Genomic DNA, 18,324 nt, shown 5'->3' with positions numbered 1-18,324 from the left:
GTTTGGCAGATATCAAACCACCAACTCTCAAGGTAATTTGTAGTTCAGTGAGTTAAGTCAAGGGCTGGAAAACTACCTCCTGTGAGCCCAACCTGGCTCATTGCCTTTAAAGCTTTATTGGAACATAAAAGCTCTTTATTGGCCCATCCATTTATTTACCATCTTTGAGTGTTTCCCATTGTGCTGACAGTGTTCAGTGGTTGTGACGAGCACTGATGGCCCACAAAACCTAAAATATTTACTTTCTGGCCCTTCAGAGAAAAAGTCTGTTGATCCCTGTGGTAAGCCCAAAAGGTTTGTCTCTGTAAGTGAAAGACCACAAGTAGAGCAGAACTTAGACTTGGTTCAGTGAGGATTCCAGAGAGGTTTCCTTTTTGATTCTCATATCTGCCCTTCTGGTTGACCTTGTTCTTTAGTTTGGTTCAAAGACAGTGGTAGCAACTAGGGACTACCTGTTTCTTCCTTCACATTCAATGAAAGAGCTGCTCTTCCATTCTTAGTGTTGAGTAGTTCACAACTCACTCCCAGTGCATGGCTTCCTCTAACCTTGACTCCCATCTATGCTAAAGACTAAATCTTTAGCTTTGTATCCAGTTCCATTGGGCTTTGTAGGGCCTTCAGTTTCAACTCGCAGTTGATAGCTTGAGCTCGAAATCTATTTTTACCGTTGGGGATTTTTCTGTCTTAGCTTTGAGCTTGGCTACATAGCAACACTTTGGGGGACTTGTTATAATCAGCATTTCTATCTTTCTTTCCTTCCTTTTTATTTATTTATTTTTTTAAGGGGATCCAAAGTCAAATTCAGTCAGTGGCTGAATGACAAGACATTGATTCACAACCTTGTAGATTCTCTTATGTCATAGGGCATCAGTGGGAAGGAGTAGAATCCTGGAAATTTGAGGTGGAAATATATGGGCAGATTCCAACAAAGCTGAGGCCTGTGACCTCTGACCTGTGACCTCTTAGTTGAGCCTGCTGTGCTATTAGAAGGAAGTCTGCCTCTACTCTGAGATAGTTTGCTTGCAGGGGACTGTGGATCCTCAAGACTTGCCTCCACTAGCTCTCGTTTTTCCAGACCTAGTAATCAGACTAGAGTCCTTGAAATGGGGACGGGAGCAGGGAAGGGGTGGGTACCCACCGGGTATAAAGGATGACCATGAGGAGACACTATCTGCTAAAATAAGGAATTTTATAATTTGTATCAATAGAAACCTGAGAAATAATGTGTGTGGATTTTGTAGGTATTGAAGCAGGTGGGAGTAATGTAATATTGGGTTAGGCTGGATTTGTTGATACGAGTGCATTCAACACCCATTCCAGACTCAGCGTGTTAGCTTGGCTACCTGGGAATGCCTTCAACAGTTTGCTCAAATGACTGAAACCTGTACCCAAAGTTAGCGTATGCTAAAGTCAAAATGCCAGAACTTTCTAAGTATGTTGTAGCAAAATTTCTTGACGTTGGCATGACTGACATTTTGAACTGGATAGCTCTTTGTTGTTGGGAGCTGTCCTGTGCAATGGAAGATGGGCCAGTGGCACATACTCTTCCCTGCCACCCTAGTTGTAACAATAAAAAGTGCCTTGAGGGCTTCCCTGGTGGCGCAGTGATTGAGAGTCCGCCTGCCGATGCAGGGGACACGGGTTTGTGCCCCGGTCCGGGAAGATCCCACATGCCGCGGGGCAGCTGGGCCCGTGAGCCATGGCCGCTGAGCCTGCGCGTCCGGAGCCTGTGCTCCGCAACGGGAGAGGCCACAACAGTGAGAGGCCCGCGTACCGCAAAAAAAAAAAAAAAAAAAAAAAGTGCCTTGATACATCCGTGTGCACCAGCCACGTGGGGCTCATTCATAACACAGCTCCTTAAAGAAAAAAGTCTCAAGACACTGCCACATATTTCCTGGGAGGGGGGACCAAAAGTGTCCCCAGCTGAGAACCACCGCTGTAGAAGGTTTACAAAGGCATAGGAATGCCAGACCACTGGAGTGGATTTATCACATAAGATCTGCTCACCCAAACCCCCTATGTGCCCTGGGAGGGCTCAGAGGACACTTCCTTTGCCAGAGGTTTAAGAAACGTATTGGTGAGAGGAGCGTTAGCAGTCTTGGAATGCTCTGTAGCTGCTCTTCTCTGCAGGCCAGGAATGAGAGGGAAATTATGTCATCATAATGGGCTCCCTAAATTCAGTGAGGCTAATGGGATCGTGGGGCATCATTGGTCAAGTGGAAACACTTCATTGGCAGAGATAAAGTGAGCGTGTTTTTCACAATGAACAGCAAAATGAAAGGGCTCATTAGAATGCTTTGATACACAGAGATTTTTTATATTTGCTCATGTGCTATCTCTAGGGCTGAAATAAATGGGAAGTCTACTAATACCCTACTTGATTTGAATCAGGAGAAAAGCTCTAGGTCTGATGAACATGTCTGACCGGAATCAACATGGGAGTTGTGCTCCCTCAGCCAATTCGATAATATGAGTCAGTTCCCATATCCAGAGCATCTTGAATGAAGGGCAGGCCGGGTCCCCTTGAGGGAGGATATACCCTGGTTTACTACCAACTATCCCGAGGGTCCTTTCTTCTCCCTGGAAGGGATAAAACAACTGAGGTAGAACAGGAAGAGACGAGAAGCACTCCAAGCTCTGCTGGTCAGGGTTACCCTCCAGCGTTGCCTTAACGCTCAGAGCCACACACACCAGAGTGAGCTTGGCTCCAGATCAACTACCACGCAACGAAGGTTCTGGAACATTTCCATTTCTCGGGGAACCTCATTTCCACGTGACTCTCTTTCATATTCCCCTTTGTCACAGAAGGCTAGGTCCAGTGGTCAGGGTGAGATCTCAGCTCAGGCCCAAGGCTCTCAGACCTCAAAGTTCTGGTCCTGCAAGGGCCCCTGTCCTCTCTTGAGACCACTCTTGGCTCTCTCTGCCGAGAAGGAGCTGCTGGCAGTACGTCCTCTAAGAGTTGAGGTCCATCGTGCAGACGCTGAGAAAACTCCTAGGAAAAGGCTCCACCTTCTTGTTGAAGTCAACAGAGCTCAATTCCTTTGGAAGTGCTGGGTGTGTCCCAAGTTGATGCAACTGCAGAGCCATTAGGTCAACCAGCACATGTGTGCGGCCCCTTCCCTTAGACTCCTCTGGGCCCTCGTGACATAGGCTCAGAAGACTGCCAGCCTCAAGCCTTACCTCTTCCAAGGCCACACCGTCTCCAGGATCTTCTGTCCCATGAATCTCAGTTGCTGTGTGGAAATCAAAAGAGAGGAAAGAGCCTGCCTGCGGGGACTCTTCGGGCTGGGGCCTTCTTGCTTCTCTTCCTCCTCCTCCTCCTCCTGCTCGTCCTCCTCGCCCTCCTCCTCGGGGTGATCTCGGATTCCACATTGCCCATCCACTGGGCCATGTTGAGATGAAAGATACGGCAGCTGAAGCCCTCCAGGACGCCGCCCTTCACGTGCTGCTGGAGGATCTCCAAGGTGGGGAAGACCCGGCAGCAGGCCATGCACCTGAAGCCGGTCTCCATGGTCACCATCCAGTCCGGTGTCTTGGCCCTGGGTCTCTCCTCGACGGCAGGTGACCCTGATGGGCTGCCTGGCTCTTCCCTTTCCTCATACTCTTTCTCCTCCCCAGTGGGCTCACTGTCAGACAGGAGGTTTTCGGTGGACACATCAGAGGGGTAAGTGCCTACTGTGCACGCATTCTCAGGAAGGGTCACTTCTTCTATCCTCAGCTGCTTTTCAGGCAACTCCAAGGGTTTCTTTGTCTTCCAGGAGACAGCTACACCCTTGTTCACTTGTACCTGCATGTAGTAGATTTTCATGCCCCTTTCCTCTTTGTCTGTGTGCAGATCGTTCTTACAGGGTGAAGAGGGTGAGGAGGAGACACAGTGTGATGGGGGAGCGGTCTCCCCTTCTTCCTGAACCTGGGCTAGGGGTGCTGTAGGCTGGGCAGTGTCTCGATGAAATCTCCGGATTCCTGAAAAAGGAAATTAAAACCATAATAACATGCATGGGGCGTGCCGGAAGCTGAGGGAGCAGGTGTGGTAGACGAGAGAGGGACATTTGCATGACGTAGCTATGTTGTGAGCTTGGTGTCTGTTGGCCGTAGGACGGAGCAGTGTATCTGGTGTCATCTGTGGGCTTTTCATCTGCATGTTGGGGGATACTGGAGCGGTGTCTGTATACACGGGTGTGGAGTACAGTGGTGAGGGCTGTGGTATGTGAGGAATGCAGATGGATGCGTGTATGACGAGGAGTGTGAGTTTGGGAATAACGGTGGTGCATTACTTGTGGAATGGGGCTGTGGTGCAGGAGAAGAGCACTATGGGTCACGTGCTTGGGGTTTATGTGTGCACTGAGAAGGGCTGTGGCTGGAGGGCACGTGTATGTGTGAGCTGTGTGGACCTGAGCTGGATGGTGCTGCTCTCAGGCTGGAGGACTATGATGCAGAACTCTGTCCTTTTCTGGAAGCAAAGGCAAAGAGAAACCCTACATTTTCCTCTGAAGATGCTTAATTTGGTCCCGCTTCCCTCCACCTCAAGCCCAGACCTTTCCGGCCCCTGCTCCTTGACTTCCCCACCATGGTAGTACCAGGATTCACACACCGCCGCCCCAGACTCAGCTGGGATCCACGCCCTTGTAACAGCTCAGCCATCCTGCCCAGGCTCCTCCACAGAGCCCTCATCACCTCTGATGACCCTGGGTTTCCTCTCAGCCTCCCTGGGATCTGTGTGCCTCCTGCCTCACAGCCAAGCACCCCCTCACCTGAGGAGCCCCACGCCCTTACCAGCGTAGATGAGATTGCGCTGAGAAGAAGCACACGAGAAGTGTTTAGGGGCAGAGGAGACCTGCCCTGCCCCTGGGCTGCAGCCTTGGGCCACCACAGTGGATCCAAGGTGAGGGGGATCCTCTTGTGACTTCGAGATTCCTGAGGGAGGAATGAAAGGCTCAGGGTGGGTTCATCAGTCCTCTGTCCAGAAGTATTTACCGAGTGTCTGGCACGTGTCAGGTGCAGTGAATACACAGAGTTGAGAGTGTGGTTCCCAGTGGATACTCCAGGATTTAATTCAAATCAGTACTTACTCTTTCACTGTCTTGTTGGTAATGTAGGCCTCGGTGGTGATTGTGAGTATGTGGGAAGACTGAGTGATGTGTATCAGTTAAGTCTGTGGTAAGTGTGGGGTTGCCATGGAGAGCACGGTGCAGATGTGTCTTATCTGTGTCTGTGGCCTTTGTGTGCTTGGTTTCTGTTCACAAGTCAGGAATTCTGGGACATGTAACTTTTCCTTATTATATGGTGTGGCTTGTATTTATGGTGTGTGTTCATTCATTCACCAAGATTCAGTAAGCAGCTACTCCTGTGTATCTGGTACTCTTCCATTGTTCTAGTCTCTGGTAATGCTGCACATTCTAGTACGGGAAGACACAGACTAAACAAAAATACAATAAATATATAATACCTGAGCTGGTGGTAAGTATATAAGGGTTGCCAGACTAAGCGAAGGAAAATACAGGGCACCCAGTTAAATTTCAGTTTCAGATAAACCCAGAATAATTTTTTAGTGTAAGTATTCCCATGCAGTATTTGGTCTTACTTATTTTTAGTGTAAGTATGGCCCATACAATATTTGGGACATACTGATACTGAAAAATTACTTGTTGTTTATCTGGAATTCAAATTGAACTGGATAGCCCATATTTTATCTGGCAACCCTGACATGGGTTAGTGAGACTGTGGTTTACTGTGGTTTGTACAAAGCGGGTCTGGCATTACTCAAGAATGTGTTACAAGTGTGGTGTGTATGACACGTGACTGGTTCTTATAGAGGTATTTAGCGATGGCTGAAGTTAGCTGTGTTTGTGCGAGAGTTGAGGAGATACATATATATATATATAGTGTGTGGGTGTCTCCTATATATATAGTGTGTGTGTCTATATACATATTTCATCTCCAGCGTTTGGTGTTGGAGGAGAGGATTGTGATACAGGTGGGTTGTATGAGAACGTAGTATAGGAGGGATGCGTGTATATACCTCCATGTGCTGTGTGTGGTTTAATAAGGAAGTTATATGTGGGGTGTGTGATATTTTTGCTGTATCAGAGTGTACATGGGTGTATGAGTTACTGTCTCATAAAACACCCCTAACAAGAATTCTGTATACACTCTTACGTACACCGAGTGTCAGCCAGGTCCAGGCAGGGTGACAAGAACTTTACCACGCAGAGTTTATATCTGATAAGCACTCTGCCCCCATTCATCCTGCTCTTCTCTGCACTACCACACACACACACGCACACACACTCACACACACACACACACACACAGGAACATAGAGAAAAATATTCTGAATGGTCAGGGGCAGTCATTGCCTTCCCCAGCCTGTCCCAGCCACTGCCTGAAAATCTGCCTGCTGTCTAGAGCTCCATTCCCAGGGCCCATCCTACAGTCTCCAGGGCCCTGGGCCTGGTAGGAGCTACTGAGCTCTAATCTGGGGCAGAGACCTCTAGCTGGAACTCTGGGGTGACCACCCCCTCTCAGTGCAAGCTACTCGCCTACATTTAATGCACGCAGGCACCACGTGGGCCGTGGCTCTCAGAGCTCCCCGCAGGACCCTGAGGACATTTCTCACCCCCGCTCACGTGGTCTCAGTCTCTGGAAAGCCCTTCCCTTCCCTTGATCTCCTTTGGGAAATTCTTCCTGTTGAAGGAATAAAATCTCCTTGCTTTCAATATGACACCATCCCTAGACAAACAGTCTTCTTTCGAACTGCATTCCACTTGTCAAGATACTTTTCAACAGGGCCTTCAACTCATGGGGCTTCTCTTTCCACTTTGGTAAAAGAGGCCAAGCAACTCATGGGTCTCTCTCAGCATCCTTGCATCCTTCAAATCCCCCACCTCATGACCCCAGGGAACGATCCAAGAGAATCAGAGAGAAATGGAGGACTGAGAAAAGCTGCACCTCTAGGTCTGTGCAAGCAGGATGCAGCCTGCTTGAGTCCGACAAAGCTCCAGGCCCGGCAGCCCCAGGAGAGAGTCCTCAGACCAGCGGAGCTGACCTCCCATCTCCCAGGGGCATCTGGCCGTTCTGTGCCGTCTCACACCACAGGGACGCTCCGGATGGATACGGCAGCATCAGTGAGAGAAGGTCTCTCGCTCCCTGCTTCACAGGTGACACGTTCTCAGTCCCCCTCTTCCTAGAGAAGGTTCAGTTTGGCAGAAACCCATGTGCCCCAGACAAGTTGCCCCCCACATACCTCCTCCCTTCTCGGCAGTTTCCTGGGACTCTTCATTTTCCAGATGTTTCCTCTTTTGTCGCCGTTTCATCGTACCAACTAGAAGTCTCCCTTAGGAGATGCCTCAAGAGATGTCCAACTCCTCCTCTTCCCTACAGGTTGGCCCTTGTTGGCTCTTGGGCAATCCGTTGAAATGATTCAATACAAATAAAAATAGTCAAGTCTCCTAAATGGCTGAATAACTTGTACCACTTATTGAACCAGCAGTACTGCCTAGTGCTCACCAGGGCTGTTAAGTTTGCAAGGTTGCCAGGCGCACAGCAGGATTCTGTGACCTCAATGATGACATCAGAGCATTCTGTGAACCTAGGTTCAGCACAGTCTCTGCAATACCACAGGCCCCGTTTTCAAGAACAATTCCTGTTTCCCCTCCGAAGCTTTCCTGTGAAAGGGAAAGGTTCATACCATATCTATTATAAATTGTATCGTACCATATCTATTATAAAATGAACATTTTGATTGGAGATCTTTTAATGTGTTTTATATAGAGATTTAATATTAATATTTTAAATGGTCTCCAGTTTCCCTGTGGATTATTGACATTTTAAACTCTGCGCTTCCATTTTCCCTCAATACCTGTAATTTTGTCACGGCTATTTCTGTACTTAAAGATGAGGAACTATATAATTGATTTCTTCCTTTTTTTCCCATCTCTTTCCAAGGTACTGAATTTGATTGTGTCTTACGAATTAGTGAAAAATGCTAGTCCTTGAGTCAGGACATTGGGCCCTTTACCAAGTCACTCAACCTGTCTAGGCTTCAGCTTCTGTCTGTGCGATCAAGAGGCTTGGCCTAGTTGACTTTTCAAATGCTGTGTTTCTTTGATTCACTCTCACGTACTGATCTGCTACTTAAGAAGAGGGCCTGTTTTCATAAAGTAAGAACAGTCTTTTTCTAATCCTTGGGTTGGGCGGAGTTTAAGTGGTCGTACTCAGTTTGTCAGTTTTATTTACTTTTACGTATGCTTAGTTCTAAATAATTTATACGGCTCTTATGACTATTTTTAGATTTTATTTTTTTCTTATTTTCTTTTACAGTTTATAATTTGCTATCGCCAGTGTAGAGAAGCGTGGTTGATTTTTAAAATTTATTGATCTTGTATGTGTGTGCCTTGTTGAACCGTCTTATTAGTTCCTGCTAGTTTATCTGTGGGTTCTTTTGGGTTTCCTACATAAATGAACATATTAAATGTAAATAATGTATTCTTTGGATAAAGTTTATTTTCTTGTATCTCTATATATAGAAGCAATATGTTGAATTGATTTAAATATTTAAATACTTACATACCTGTTATCATACTCTAAGATTCTTTATCTTATTTTCTTTCAATCAATATTATGTTTTCAAGATTTATCCACATCAGTCCATATAGATCTAGGTCTTTTATTTTTGACTGTTTGATATTATTTCATCACATGCGTATAGCATCATTTATTTTCCATTCAAGCATTATTGGACAATTGGATTGTTTCCCTCCCTTCTCTAGAACAAACAACGTTTCCTAGAATATCCCTGAAGATGTCTGACAGTCGAGAAGGGCCAGGCTCCCCGAAGATTCCTACTTGCTTTTAGCCACCTTCCAACAGGCCATCTCCAGCCAGCAATTTGAAGCACAGCTGAAATGAAAACTCCCCCAAGTGTGGAGATCTTCGGAGCTTCCTAGAAGGTGGGAGGTTAATGATAGGCATCCTGCTGGGATCCCAGGGGAGTCTGAGCTGGCCTGAAGCTCATCTTCCTCCTCCACCTCTCAAGAGAAATGTGGAGGAAAGAAGACTTCAAAAACTGTGAGTAGGCAGAGGGAGAGAGATTGGGGGCCGAAGCTGCAAACTGAGGCCTTCGAGTGGGCTGTGAGGACGCAGAGCCTCTAGAGAGCCAGGCTCTGCCTTCTGAGCACTTCTCCCCTAAGGCTGCTCATCATTCAGGTGATAGCAGGCATATACAGCCGACTCGGCCCACACTGTCACAGAAAGCCTTATCAGAATCTCTTCTTCTTCATACACTCTTGTGTCTGTTACTTGGTTATTGCCTTTGGTACTCCACTGATGTGAACCACAGTCGCTAGGGGATGGAGGACACTAGTGACCCATCTTGCTCTGTGGCCTCAGTCCACAGCTTGAGGGTAAGGGAAGAGGCCAAATGAAGGTCAAGAAGGAAAGATGGAGTTTGAAGAGAAGACCTGAGTTAAGGGTGTCTTCTCAAGTCTTGATGAATGAAATGTAGCTCCAGTACCTGAAGTCCTGCTTGTTCTCAAGGCTGACCACGGAGCTGGGTGTACTCAGTGAAGGAACCATATACACTTAGTATTTCATTGCTTGCTCACACTTGCCCTCCTCTGATACACACTCTGCAAGACTGATGTTCCCCTGAAACAACTTTCCACCTGCCACTGTCATCCCATGAACATTTGCTTTCCCTTCCTAGTGTCCCCCTAGAATGCCATTGCAGCCAATTCATAATTTGATAATCATCCTTCTTACCATAGTCTCAGCAACTTCTGATAAATTTTATTCACTTTATTCCATAGTCTTCACAGATCAGTAATCTTCCTTGACTTCCTAGGTGCAGGTTAACCCATTCAGAATCATTTCTTTTTCTTTCTCTTCTTTGGCAAATCCTTTCTATGTTTTAAGGTCTTTTTCTTGTCTCTCTACCATCCTGCCTTCCTGAACTTCTTTTTTTTCCATTTAAGTAACCTTTCAATCTCCTTCCCCAATTTCCTCATAAACATTTAGAGTTTATTCCTCACAAGTTAGCGGTTTATGAATGGCCAGGCATAATGTACTCAGAATGAGTTGGCACCCCCGAGGTACCTGTCTTGCTGGGGAGCCACAGGTGAAGGGCTGGCTGCTGGACACATGTTTGCATGGAGTCAGGCTGAGTGGCCTCAGGGTGTTTGCTCTGCACTTGTGTGTGTTTCTCCCTAGTTGGTTTCCTTGTCCAGCCACCTCTGACCTCCCTCCATCCAGCCCAGGGCATCCTTCTCATCACAGGGGTAGGATGTTTGTCTCGTTTTCCATCACATCCTTTCCCCAAAGTTTGGTTGTGAGTTCCCATTCCAAAGACCTTTCCTCTTTGAAGAGAAAAGAGAAAATCTTTTCTCTCCTTTTCTCTCACTTCACTTCTGCTCTATTATCTCCTCCGTCCAGAATGGCCCACTGACTCAAATGGGTGTAGATGCGAAGATGGCAAGAAATGCCAGCAATTCTGAAATAATAATACGGATGTATCAGGAAAACTTTATCCCGCCACATTAAAAAAAATTGCACTTCCAGTGTATTCAAAGTCTCAGTGTAGAAACACAAACGATGTAGAAATTGAATGACACTCAAGTTTTTCTTTCCTCCTTTCCTGATTTATTCTAATCCTCAAAGTTAACATGATGAACTATTTGTTATGTAAACTTTCAGACAGTTTCTACACATGCACACTTTTCTTTTTTTCACATAAGAGTGTGAACTAGGTCACTTTCAACATGCTGTGATTCTGTGATTCACTGTCTCCCACCGAGTCATCCACTGATAAAGTAATCTGTTTCATGGAGAAATATTTCCAATAGCTAATAGCCAATGTCTGTGGAGAGCTTACTCTGTCGGCTTCTTCTAACTACTTTACAGTTAATTTGTACAACATACCCAAGGACTAGGTACAATTATAACCCCCAAGGGACAGAAAAGTGCAGATAAGTACAAATAAATACAGTGGCCAAGTGACTTGCCCAAGACACTGGAGCAAATGAAAATCCATGCCTCTGTAATCATTTTGCTGTATTGCCTCTGTCTTGGAGGCTTGATTATTTGGCAACTAAACCTTAAATATCATGTTCCATTTTTATATCCGTGACACAAGCGTGGGACTGTGATACGGGGTAACTAACCTGACTACTTTTGAAAACCCTTATGCACCTGGATGAAAGTGAGCCAGGGACTGCAAGCTATAGATTTAAGATTTCCTACCAACTTTTAAAAATAGCTTCTTAAATGCAACTTATGTAATGTCAAGGCTAGGATGTAGTCCAAATAGTAACAGAAAAATGGAGATATGCAGAAAAATACTTAAAGTTGACAAATATTGGGAGTGTAGTATTTTTGGGGCCAATGTGTAGACCACAGGAAAACTTGCTGTTTCCATCCCAAAGGGAAGAGCTCTGTGTTGCAACTGCCAAGGTGCCTGGGGCAGCAAGTGTGCTCACTGCTTAGTAAAGAAGCATCCTCAGTTTGATAGAGTCATATGGGAGCCTTACATTTCGTTAGCAGGTTCTACATTCTTGATGTAATAATATTTTCAGGGTGTGGGAAGGTATCAAGCTATGAAAATATCCTTGGAGAGATTTGCTTATTAAGTTTGGCTTTTTCAATCTCCCTAATACTTCTTTACTAAACACCAGGCTGTTTCCTTCGCTTGTCAGAATCATGTTGTTTTTCCCTTGTCGAGTTAACTTCCAAATACTTTTGAATGAGCTATTAAGTTTGGAAAAAAATATACATCTCTTTAAAATAAGGAAGATAATTACAATGACAAGTAGAAAAGACTCTAAAATGGAGAATATACGGCATTACAGGCAATTAATGTGAGTGGGAAGCTCGGGCTCACTGTCCAGGACATAGAACTAAAAGCTGAGGATGCTCTGAGGCATCTCTTGGATCTCTATAAGCCTCCATCATTTCTGCTGAGTAGGGTTGACAGATAAAATATAGGCTGTTCAGTTAAATATGAATGTCAGAAAAACAACGAGTACATTTTGAAGATAAGTATGCCCCAAATAGTACATAGGATCTCCTTATACTAAAAGTGATGACTTACTATTCATGTGAAGTTCAAGTTTAACTGGGTATCTTGTATTTTTATTTAGTAAATCTGACAGCCCTACTGATGATCCACAATGGAGGCAGTTGAGGAGCGGTACATGCTAGCTCTCGGACAGTCAGAAATGGCTCCAGCAGATCCAGGTACAGTATGAAATTCTTTTTGGGTGTAGCTCAGAAGCCATGGGCAGCCCTTGACTGCAAGTACTGCCTCGGGTTTCCCTGAGGTGGGGTAAACCTTCCTCTTAATGGCCTTTTGGTAAGTCTGGAAGACCATATCCAAGGGGAGCCCCAAAGTCAGCTTCATCCTCACAACCATGTTTCCAATTCCTGGAATTGGCTGCATGTGACTCACAAGAGATGAGGAGGTTTGTGAAAATTGGGGGTGTCATAGCTTGAACCCTTTGTAGGTAAAGTTTTGGTGTTCTGAGAGTTTTAACAGGAGCAATGTGAAAGACTCCAGGTCCCCAGGTAGATAGAAATAATCCTGTTCTACTTCTGTGTATGTGACAAGTCTCTAATAGTTCAGAGAGCAAGTATCTGGTCTTAGAAAGAGTGATCCAAGCTTGGATGTTTCTGGTGACAAGGCAAGGTCGTGAGTTTGAAGTTCACCTTTTATGGTTGAGGAGACAATAAGGTTGTCAGAAGGGCAATCATGGAGGAGACCTTGGCTTCATCCATTGGGCAGGCTTGTATATGTGGTTCTATGTAGATTGTGTTTCAAAGGTGGAGCTTGTTTACAACTATGAACATTCTCCGATGTGCTTTTTGGACCTTCATTCCCAGAGCGAGAGCAGTGCCTAGGCTCTAGACATGCCATGGATATTCTGAGCTGTCAGTGGCATTTCCCAGGTACTGTTGCCTTGGTGCCGCTCCTTGAAATGTCCAAAGGGATTATCATCTGTCTTGTGGCGGGTCCTAGCATTGTGAAAGGAAGCTGCTGCACCTGGCTCAGAGGATTTAGCATGTGGTTAGAGTAGATGGGCCAAATTTAGGTAAGTGGTGTTACTATAGACAAAGAGAACAAATTATTGCAAGTGGAGTTGTCTGGGATGGGAATGATGTTGCAATTTCACAATTGCTCCAGGACCAAGGAAGACAACCAGAAGTACTGGGATTGTTTTAGGTTGCAGGTAAGAGACAGAGGGATGGACTAGAGATTGAGCTCATACAGCTGGTCAGTGTGTTGTTCATTCGTTCATTCATTCATACATTCATCCAACACGTATTTACTGAGTTACTATCGTGTGTCAGTTAGTCTGTTAGGTGTTGTGATAACGATAGTGAAGGAAACAACTTCTCAGTCTTTAAGGAGTGTATAGTTCAGTGAGAGAGACTGATAAAGAAATAGGTAATTACAACATAGGAAATAAGTCATTTGATAGAGGAAGTAGGTGTTTGTGGGTGTAACCAGGAGGGTAAATTTAACTAAATCCAGTTGTGGAGGTAGAGAATGGGAGACCCAGAGGGACTTCTTGAACGAAGTGATAGTGGAGATCAGCAGGGTGAGTAGCAATTTTCCAGGACCTTCCCAGGCAAAGATGGAAGGAAGGAAGAAAGTTTCAGGCAGAGGGACCACTCTGTACAAATTCCTTAGGATAAAGAGAATATTGTATGTTCTTCAGCATGGCTGGGGCATGAACTCTGAGAAAGGGGGTTGATAGGAGATATGGCTGGAAAGAGAGCCATGGCTGTGTCATTTAGACTTTGTTCTGTAAGCAATGGGGATTCATTGAAGGTGAAGGCAGAGGAGTGACTCCATCAGACTGTGTCCTAGAAAAGTCACTTAGGTGACTGTGTATAGGGTGGGTTTAACTGAGCATCAGCATGGACAGTAAGCTCAAATTTTTCTGTGTGGGACCAGTGTCACACATGGGACTATGTAGGGCACCAGATTCAATGGGGCAATGAATGTTTTTTGGTTTTTTCCTCCTTTTTTATATGAGGCTAGGCAGATGATGCCATGCCTTCGTTCCATTAAGAGCAATGTGAAATCAGTGAAATCTCCTAAGATTCTGCAAGGCAGATTTTTCTTTGTATTATTTTAAATTCCCTCAAGACCTGAAAGGGCCATTGCTGTAGAAAAGGGGTCTGGTACATGTAACACCTGGATGGAAATAACAGCTTATGGGAAAACATGGAATTTGAGGAATTCTGGGGCAGGATGCTGGAAGTAGATGACCGCAAAAGGCCTTTCCAAGTCACAGCCTTATAGCTCCTGGTCGTCTTTACCTTCTCCTCTTCCTGACCCCAACCTCATGAGGATGACAGTGTACTCTAGAGACCTTTGATCAAATCCTGCCCACAACAGTCTGTGGTTTGAAAGTTACAAAATTCCCTGAGAATTGGTAAGCTGTCTATCTTCCTCATTAGTCATTTAGTACCATTTCTAATTTCCAAACAGCTACTGTTTATAGAGCCCTGCTTTCCATTTCTGAGTGTGTTTTATCATTACTCTTTTTGATCTTGGAAATGTAATCTTTAACAAACCACCAATTAACCATGAAATGTCACTGCAGCAAAACATCAGTATTCTCCATGGGGTTTGTTGTACTTGGATTTGACCTTCATTGTTCATTCTTGGACTGTCTTCCTAGTTTGTGGCTTATTTGGATTCGCATTTCTTCTTTTTGTTGATTACTTGAAAGCTTTTGTGTAGAAATTAAGCTGGTAAAATAACATAGAAGGCTTTTCCCCTATGATAGTCCCTTTCTTTTGATACCAGTAATTAAAAGTGTGCTGTGATAGCATTAGAGGACTTAAAGTTTGAAGGTTTTAAGAATGACTTGGAGACTCAGGAGTGAAAAGGGACTAATACAAGTGAGTATGAATTATTATTTTGCTCAAAATACTATTTAAGATAGATTAGAATTTAGGTTTATTGAAGAAAATGTTTATATTTGAGCTATTTGAAGTTCTAACAGTCAGATATTCTTTGAAAATCTATTTTAAAGTTCTAACTGGTGATCGTAGAATAAAATTGCCACTTGATGGAATGTGGAATGTGAAGAGGTGAAAGAAAAGTCAGACTGGAATGATGCTACAAAAAAAGAAACTTCCCATCATGACCAGGCAGAGCGAATGGAAATCAGGTGGGAAAGGACATAGAAGCAGAGATGGTTTTGTGATTCCTGGAGCCTGCAGCTCTTTGAAAGTGCTACCCACCATGGGGCAGGTGCAGAGCACCAAATGAGAGCCTCTCGTAAAAGTCCACGCGGCAGAGATGGCAGGGGCACCAGGTGGGAAGTCTCTCCGTGTTTGGTACACAGGCTGGAATTTCCAAGATATGAAGACACAGGTCTTTCTCTGAAAGGGGTGGACTGTGACGTTTTTTAGATAGAATTTCCAGAGCTAATGACATACTCAAGCTAAAGAAAATATATCTGTCCATCTAGGGACACTGAAAACAGTGGGAGGCAGAAAGAGAAAATATGTTGGCAACTGAGAGACCTGGGCTGGTGTCTGTTACTTCAGTAAATTACTTAATGCCTCTGAGTCCAGCTTCCTCCTCTATAAACTGGTGATGTACTAATAAGATTGTTGTGGGCATTAAATGAGATCATGGACGTTGGGCCATTGGTACAGTACCTGGCACATAAGAACTGTTTAATAAATGGAAACCAGCACTCATTATTCAGATGATAAGAATAGTACATCTCAGGCTCTTGTTGAGAGAGGTTTCTTATTATCTATTCTAATTGCTAAGATGACTTGTGAAGCCCTCTGAATTTGCATTTGCCAGTTGCCTGCTATTGGCAATTTGTTCAATGTCCCTCCTATATTTCTTAGACCCTACCATTTTGTGCATGTGGCAAACTTTCAATTGCCATTATTTGGCATTTTCCAGCCCAGGAACTTCTGAAGCTGTTGAAGTCTGCTCTGCCTGTGTAGATGGCAGGAAGGAAGTGAGGGGAATTAATAGCTTCCCAGCAGCAGTCCTCAACCAAGGACTGATGGGAGTGGGTATCTAAATGCCCCAGCTCCCTGGCCCTTCAAGTTGGAAGCTTGTGTTTCCCAGAGTTTCTCTGTGGATTACCTCCACTTTTCCACACTATTACCTGGCTATAACACAGTATTTAATGCTTGCCTTCTCTTCCCTATCTCACTTTCCTATTGGAGTTTCTTCCATTTCTCATATTAACTATTTGAACTGGAATGTTTATGACTGGGTTTGATTCTGGGAGAACCCATAGGAAGTCATTTTCTTGAGAGAAAACAGTTGTCAAGTTGCCTTCTATGAAAAGGTATTAAATAATAGAAAAACTTAAGCTTTCTTTGTGGTCGCTTCATTTTTCCCTATGCGCATTAATTGGCTACAGTATTGTTTAAATAATGATATAATATAGAAGTGATACAAAAAGCAAAAGGACACTGCTGATTTTAGAATATTTGTTTTCATGTTAAGCATCTAAGACACATCAGTTATGTGAAATGAAAACATGATGACCCAAAACCTATGGGATGCAGCAACTGCAGTTCTAAGAGGGAAGTTTATAGCAATACAATCCTACCTCAAGAAACAGGAAAAATCTCAAATAAACAACCTAACCTTACACCTAAAGCAATTAGAGAAAGAAAAACAAAGAAGACCCAAAGTTAGCAAAAGGAAAGAAATCATTAAGATCACATCAGAAATAAACAAAAAAGAAATGAAGGAAACAGTAGCAAAGATCAATAAAACTAAAAGCTGGTTCTTTGAGAAGAGAAGCAAAATTGATAAACCATTAGTCAGACTCATGAGGAAAAAAAGGAAGAAGATGCAAATCAACAGTTAGAAATGAAGAAGGAGAAGTAACAACTGACACTGCAGAAATACAAAGGATCATGAGAGATGACTACAAGCAACTCTGTGCCAATAAAATGGACAACCTGGAAGAAATGGACAAATTCTTAGAAAAGCATAACCTTCCGAGACCAAACCAGGAAGGAATAGAAAATATAAACAGACCAATCACAAGTGCTGAAATTGAGACTGTGATTAAAAATCTTCCAAGAAACAAAAGCCCAGGACCAGATGGCTTCACAGGCAAATTCTATCAAACATTTAGAGAAGAGCTAACACGTCTCCTTCTCAAGCTCTTCCAAAATGTAGCAGAAGGAGCAACACTCCCAAACTCATTCTACAAGGCCACCATCACCCTGATACCAAAACCAGACAAATATGTCACATTGATAGCAAACTACAGGCCAATATCATTGATGAACAGAGATGAAAAAACCCTCAACAAAATACTAGCAAACAGAATCCAGCAGCACATTAAAAGGATCATACACCACGATCAAGTGGGGTTTATCCCAGGATGCAAGGATTCTTCAATATACGCAAATCAATCAATGTGATAAACCATATTAACAAATTGAAGGAGTAAAACAATATGATCATCTCAATAGATGCAGAAAAAGCTTTTGACAAAATTCAACACCCATTTATGATAAAAAGCATCCAGAAACTAGGCATAGAGGGAACTTACCTCAATATAATAAAGGCCATGTATGACAAACCCATAGCTAACATCGTTCTCAATGGTGAGAAACTGAAACCCTTTCCTCTAAGATCAGGAACAAGACAAGGTTGTCCACTCTCACCACTATTATCCAACATAGTTTTGGAAGTTTTAGCCGCAGCAATCAGGAGAAAAAGAAGGAAAAGGAATCCAAATTGGAAAAGAAGAAGTAAAGCTGTCACTGTTTGCAGATGACATGATACTTTACATAGAGAATCCTAAAGATGCTACCAGAAAACTACTAGAGCTAATCAATGAATTTGGTAAAGTAGCAGGATACAAAATGAGCAGAAAGCTCTTGCATTCCTGTACACTAATGATGAAAAATCTGAAAGAGAAATGAAGGAAACACTCCCATTTACCATTGCAACAAAAAGAATAAAATACCTAGGAATAAACCTACCTAAGGAGACAAAAGACCTGTATGCAGAAAAGTGTAAGACACTGATGAAAGAAATGGAAGATGATTCAAATAGATGGAGAGGAATACCATGTTCTTGGATTGGAAGAATCAACATTGTGAAAATGACTATACGACCCAAAGCAATCTACAGATTCAGTGCAATTCCCATCAAACTAGCAATGGCATTTTTCACAGAAGTAGAACAGAAATTTTCACAATTTGTACGGAAACACAAAAGACCCTGAATAGCCAAAGCAATGTTGAGAAAGAAAAACGAGCTGGAGGAATCAGGCTCCCAGACTTCATACTGTACTACAAAGCTACAGCAATCAA

The 18,324-nt window shown here is 43.8% G+C and overlaps 1 protein-coding gene across 1 annotated transcript; it reads right to left on the bottom strand.

The window, feature by feature from the left end:
- Nucleotides 1–3,176: 3,176 nt before the first annotated feature.
- On the bottom strand, nt 3,177–7,313 carry LOC307051251 (protein FAM170A-like; the record flags this gene model as incomplete). The annotated part of the gene is given in 4 exon segments (XM_079701570.1): nt 3,177–3,350; nt 3,353–3,963; nt 4,774–4,914; nt 7,244–7,313. Coding segments are annotated over 4 exon segments (996 nt in total).
- Nucleotides 7,314–18,324: the final 11,011 nt, after the last annotated feature.

The sequence above is a fragment of the Hyperoodon ampullatus genome (genome assembly GCF_949752795.1).
Source record: "Hyperoodon ampullatus genome assembly, chromosome: 4".
Taxonomy (NCBI): domain Eukaryota; kingdom Metazoa; phylum Chordata; class Mammalia; order Artiodactyla; family Ziphiidae; genus Hyperoodon; species Hyperoodon ampullatus.
Note: the sequence above shows the minus strand (reverse complement) of the source record. Positions and strands in the feature narration are given on the sequence as shown.